The 6,000-nt window shown below is 45.0% G+C and overlaps 1 protein-coding gene and 1 long non-coding RNA gene across 5 annotated transcripts in view; one reads left to right on the forward strand and one right to left on the reverse strand.

Annotated features, from left to right (window-relative positions):
* Positions 1-6,000, forward strand: part of LOC141372180 (uncharacterized) — a 71,219-nt gene that overhangs the window by 18,783 nt on the left and 46,436 nt on the right. The gene's annotated exons all lie outside the window — the stretch shown is intronic.
* Positions 1-6,000, reverse strand: part of GRIA1 (glutamate ionotropic receptor AMPA type subunit 1) — a 299,507-nt gene that overhangs the window by 9,549 nt on the left and 283,958 nt on the right. For all 4 annotated transcript variants that reach the window (XR_012377477.1, XM_025867184.2, XM_025867186.2 and 1 more), the window contains one exon: positions 958-1,092. Coding sequence is in view for 3 of the 4 variants with exons in the window: in XM_025867184.2 (XP_025722969.1) it covers positions 958-1,092 (135 nt within the window). In the remaining variant the exon portion in view is untranslated. The remainder of the gene's footprint in view (positions 1-957; positions 1,093-6,000) is intronic.

Genomic DNA, 6,000 nt, shown 5'->3' on the forward strand with positions numbered 1-6,000 from the left:
CTCAGTCCTCTCTGTCTCATCATGATGTCTTGCTCATGGTATTGCTCACATAATTCACACTTGCATAAATATTTACTTATTGAAGCTAAATGAGGAAATGTGAGGGGTCTTGAAGGTCATTTATTCAAAACTCCCTTTGAGTACTGGAATCTATATCCTCCCCAAGAGTTACTCTTCCTCTACTGGTATACCTCCAGTGATGGGATGCTTGCTTTTTATTGGGATAGTCCATCCCATTTTGTGGTAGCTCTGAAAGAAAAGTAGATCTCACTGTGTTAACATCTGTTCTCCATAGCTTTTAGTCATTAGTTCTTGTTGTACACTTTGGGACCCAACGGAACTAGCCTACTTTTTTCCACCTGAAAAGTCTTCATATTTTTATAGAAAGCTCTCTTATCCTCCATAATTCTTCTCTTCTCTGGTTATTTGGCTTCAACTATATTTGATGTGGTTTGGGGTCATTTAGCTAATCTGCTTATCCTCTGTGCATGATCTTCTTTGCCAAAATCTATATCACAATACAGTGGCTAAGAAAAGACTTAACTCACCAAGCATGGCAAGATTATCTATCTTGCAGAAGGTAGACATCCCTTCCCCTATTTTGGGAGCTATACTTCTGTTAATGCAGCCTCAGGAGAATCTACTTTTGTAGCAACCACTCCTGCCTCAAACTGTGTTGACTGTCCACTTAAACTCCTAAGTTTTAATCTCACCACCCCATCTCTGACTGGTGCAGTTGTTTCCTAGGCCTATGTTTACCCTGACACATCCCATCTTCCTTCCTTTCTCATAGCTGTCTCCTTTCTTATCACCTTCCTCATCCCAACTTTCTGCCCCTTGCCTCAAACTGACCTCAACTTCCTCTCACTGCCCCCCCCTTTCTAGTACAGGGACTCCCAGGAAACCCAGTGATATCACAGGATGGGGTAGGAAAAAGGCCTGGGGAGACGATGCCACCTTCATCCTCTTGGATTCACTACGGGATTTGTAGCAGAACTCGATTAAGGCAACCAGCATGGCTAGTCCAAGTCCTCCGATCAGGATGTAGAACACGCCTGCCACATTGCTGAGGCTCAGGGCGCTTGTCTTGTCCTAGGAAGAGGAGGAGGGAAGGGGGGAGGGGAAAGAGCAAAGTGAGCCAAAAGGCTAGAGAGCATCCAAGCAACAGCATTTTTACACACATACACTCAACCCCATTACCCTTTTTAACCTTCAAAATAGCTGGAGAGGCTTTTTATTCATTGACAGAGTGCTAAATATCCCTAGGAAAAGTGTGTGTGTGTTAACAATATTCCAAAGCATCTCTGATTATGTTTAATTTATAATTACATTTTCCTCCCTCCTCAATGCCTGTTCTGGGGCAAGAGACACCACAAGAAATTCAAGGCAGCTTCTTTCAAAATCTGCACCCTTGAGCTCACCCTATTCTTTCAGAAAACATGTACCTTCCTTTTCAGCTCAGTTCCTGTCCCTGACCCTTCTGTTGTGCAAAGCCTGAGCTTTGCCTATCGTTTATGTCTCTGAGTATTTTTCTGAGTTGGCACTTAAAATGAACTTTTCCCTAGATGTGCCTTTAATTTCAATTTAATAAGGCAGTCATTGCCCACATAATAAAGACCAATCAATGTATACCTTTAACTTACTGATCTGAGCCCCAGTCTAGGGACAAAGGAAACTAGGGGGCTTGGAACAGTAAAATGGCCCTGAGATAGAAAACTAGCTCTATTAAATCCTAATAATTATGCTTAATTGGTGTCATTTTTCTGTTGGAGGTGCTTGCTAAAAGACACTGCAGGCAGATGCAGGTAGCTGAATTTAGAAATCTCTGTTGCCTATGGTAAAAGATCTTGTACTGGTTCTGGATGAGCAGAATCATGGAGCAGATTGCTTAATTCCTAGGGCTGGGGGACAAGTACCCATCTCTAGTATTTGGTGGACAGAGCTCACTTTGTGGAGCCTGAGAAAGACCATCAGTCTGCTGAGACTATCCCTGCATTCTGTCACCTCCAGTTGGGTTCAAAACTGGGGACCTGGGGACTGTTCCCAAGCAGTAAGAACAACCAAAGGAAACTGGTGGTTATGATGGTAGTAACAGCTCAGAGAGCGGGGAAACTGCTCAATAAAATTCTTGACACAGGCAAGTGAACATCTTTAATTTATATCTTTAAATCTTGGAAGAATACTCATCCCCGGATGTCATGGTGGTGCTAACATCTTTGTTTATATTGTTTGCTTAGGTATAAGTTTTTCATTGAATTAAAACACACACCTCAACTGGCACAGATATACACCATGGTTGGTTAGTTGGTGGTACAGGATAGGATATAGCCTTTAGGTCTCTGCATGGGCTCTTTTTCAGGTGGGGAGGGAGGCGAGTCACACAAAGGGTGAACTGTCTTGCCCCAGGGACTCCTTTGACATCTGCCTATTAGAATCTGGGTATGTGGAAAGGGGTTTGTTAGTGACTAAATCAGTGGGCTCTGCTCTAGTTCTACTTGGTGCATTGTACAGGATTCAGCAGGGCTGAGCCTGGGCACCGCAGCTGGCAAATAGCAGCATGCCTTCCCTCCCCAGAAGCAGCCTTGGCTAGCAGAGCTGTAGGATTATCTAAAGCACACCCCTTTGGTGGCTTCCTGTATTGCTAAAGCAGATGGCTCTTGAATATGGGTTACACTTGGCAAGGCATATTCTGGCTTGGGAAGCAATGGAAATGATTATTCCAAGGGGTAGAATTTCTCCTGCTCTGGTATAATGGCCTGATAAGGGATATGTGCAAAAATGAGTTTGGTGCTTGGTTCAAGAGTTGGCGGAACAAGTAAATTCTCACTTGGCATTATTTTTCAGAACACTCAAAATGTCTCCCTGTTTGTTGTTCAGGAGGTCTGTAATTCCGCTTCTGGAGAGTAATTCTTCAGAGTCCTTGGAGGATTTATAGTTAGTAGCAGTTACAATAAAACTCTTCTGTGTGGAACAAAAGAAAAAAAACCCACCAGGCTCTTCTCTGTGGACAGGTCTAGGAGTGTGGTGGGGAGGCATGTTAATGCATCATCAGTTCACACCTTAAAAAAGAGTAGTTGACAGTGATGCTCAGAGGGAGTGGATGGGAACAGGCCTGGGGGAAGATGGTACACAAAAAGCTAGGAGGAAAGAAATGAGCCCTTCACATGCTGATCAGCCTTACAGTAACTGCAGTGCAACTTGCCTCCTTGGTCACCAACACTGTTTCTGTTTTCTTCCTCATGGTCTTTTCAAGTTCACCTTGGTTGAGGATTGCCTTCAAGGATAAGGGAATGGTAGGCATCTTTTTAATTTTGTTACTATCTTCAAGAAACCCCTAAGAGGGCATCTACCTCCTTGGCCAGAGATGGCGGGATGTCTATTTCTGGTATACTTGGGAAGGAAGCAGGGTTGGATCTTCATATGAAAGTTCATATGAATATGCTGGGGGCATATTCTATGTAACTGTAGAAGGAGGAATATCCAGTGACTGAGTACCTCACTATGTCTGGAGGTGGAGAGCATCTTTCACTTCTGAAGGTCTCTGGCCTACAGAGGTGACACTGTAAGCGTGTTGGGGGACACATCCCATACAAACAAAGAGGGCAGCCAGATGGTATGGGGACTGCCACTTCTTGCAGGACACACAGTGCCAACACAATTCTGTAGTGAGGGAAGACCTCTGGAATCAATCACCTGGACCCTATCACTACCAATATCAGAAAGCAAACTTAGATATAGCACAGCTGTCTAAAGCTGGTATACTTTGATAAGGTATGGAATGAGAGGCTGGTGTTGCTCTCTTCTTAGCTCACGTAGTTGAGGAGTTTACATTTAGGCAAGGTTTTATGATTTCCCTTATGTGTGCCATTGCTTTTTGATAACGCTGTTTTTTTTTAAAAGGGGCCCAAGGCCATGGTCTACTGTTCAGTAGCCATTACTGACTCTCTTTGACTCACTCTCAGAATATGATGGGCTATCCAGGGGCAGGGTTAAAAATCCATTTAAGGACCAGAGCTCTGATTCCTCCCCTGGCCCATAGTGTCCATACAAGAGGACATGTGTCCTCATGGACTTGTGTTCATGTTTCCTGGGCAAGCTACAAGCTTCCCAGCTATGACCAGGGAGAGGGGAAAGATAGAACCCGAGTCTTCTGAGCACCCTTCTGGAGGACCCCATTCTCCCCCCATCCCATAGCAGCTGTACTCCCAAAAGCCAGGCAGCTTGTTGGTGGGAGTGAAAAAGTCACAACTTGTCTTCTGCCAGGAGGGAGGGAAAAGAGTGACAGCACTGAGAAGAATGACAGGTGAAAAGAAAAACAAAAAAATCCATTTTTCAGAATTGTTGGGTTTGTTGTCATGGTGATAAGCCCCCTCCCCCCACTCTGTCCCCCTTAACCTGTTGTGTTGAATTGCTGCCTCTCTCATGTGGAAGGGAGATGTTTTCTTTTTCACATTTTTTCTTGCTCTTCCCACATAATGGGGGACTGTCCAGACTCCCTCTGTGTTTCTGAGCCAACATCCCTTCCAAGAATGTGGGGCTGGCTTGAGTCTTCTTGAAGAGGTTTGATCCAGGCATGAATAGGAGAGACTTGAAGTAGAAAGCTCCAGGATGAAGCCAAGGCCTTCAGCCATAATACGTCCCACAGAGACTGGTGCTGCCCATCATGTAAGGCCTGCTAAATTTGGACCAAGCTTCAGGTTTCTCCAACTGCTTCCACTCCTTATCTTCCTATTAAGACTGTGAACTCTTACAAAGCAAAGGCTACAGCTCCTGCTCTTCTTTCCATTCTGTAGGGATTGCACACATTTTCTGATGTCTGTACTTTTAGGGGCTGCCTGCAATTGTTTCCCATGCTGAATCTGTGACCTGACTTGCTTTTCAGGTCCACCTACTAGCCTTTCTGCTATAGTAGGCTTTCACTTGTGCTTTTCCAAAACTTAGATTTTTAGCCCATGAGTTAAAAATCTCATTTTCCTGAGGGGTTGGTTATTTCCCAGGAATACAGACTCAGTGGTTGGCTAGGCATGCTCACTAGCCAGGACCAAAGTTTGGAAGCTATGGGGGAGGTGGATTTGATTCAACTAAAGGAAGACCTTTTGATTCAACAGAGCTGTCCAAAGGTGCAACACCTTGCCATGGATAGTGGTGAGCACCACAAACATGGATGTATTCAGAAAGAAGCTGATGAGGTCACTTAAGGGATTCAAGCACTGGACAGAGAGTTAGATGAAGTGACCATTGACACATGCCCCAACCCCAAGAGATTTGAGGCATCTAAGGAGTTCCTAGAGGGCCTGGGATCATGCCTTTTATAAATTCTCCCTAGAGACTAACCTCTTTAGGGGATGCAAAAAAGGAACTCACGTTAATTGGCAACTTCTGCTGTTCCATTTCCAATCTAGGCCAGTTCCCTAGCCTGAGTATTTTCCCCAAGAGCAACACAGGATGAGAATTGGCCCATTGTACTAATAATTGGCAAGGCAAATGCTGTGAAAGTAAGGGTTGTGGGGGTGGCTCTTCTCAGCAGTGTGTGCTCAGGGACCGGCTGCTGTACAATGCACCACAGAACATCCTGACTCGAAACAAAATTGCAGCAGAGAACTCAAGGAGACAGTATGGGTCATGGAAGGGAACCCAAGGGCTAGCTGAGGCTAAGGCCTCTTCCAGAGTGGGAGGAATTTTCTAAAACAGAGGCACTAGTCTGAGGATAAAGTGGGCATCCCCATAGGAGGCCTTCACTGTGAGCAGAATAGCTGTCTGGAATATGCATTGGAGAGCAGAGGTCTTGTGTGCTGGAGGAAAATGGAGCCTGCTGTCCTGAGAGGTGCTCCTGGCTCCTGGCCCCAAAGAAAGAGTTTTAAAGGAAAAATCTTTGTTTCTGTCTAGTCCCATCTCCTAGGGCAGTGATGGGAGACTTAGGATATGTGGTTTAGGGGCACTGTGGAGGACCACATTCAATCTCTGATTTGGGTAACAGCTGTATGTTGGACATGATGTTGG

Source organism: Callorhinus ursinus, unplaced genomic scaffold, assembly GCF_003265705.2.
Source record: "Callorhinus ursinus isolate GAN/ISIS: 27379988/994484 unplaced genomic scaffold, GSC_fseal_2.0 scaffold3, whole genome shotgun sequence".
In the NCBI taxonomy this organism is placed as follows: domain Eukaryota; kingdom Metazoa; phylum Chordata; class Mammalia; order Carnivora; family Otariidae; genus Callorhinus; species Callorhinus ursinus.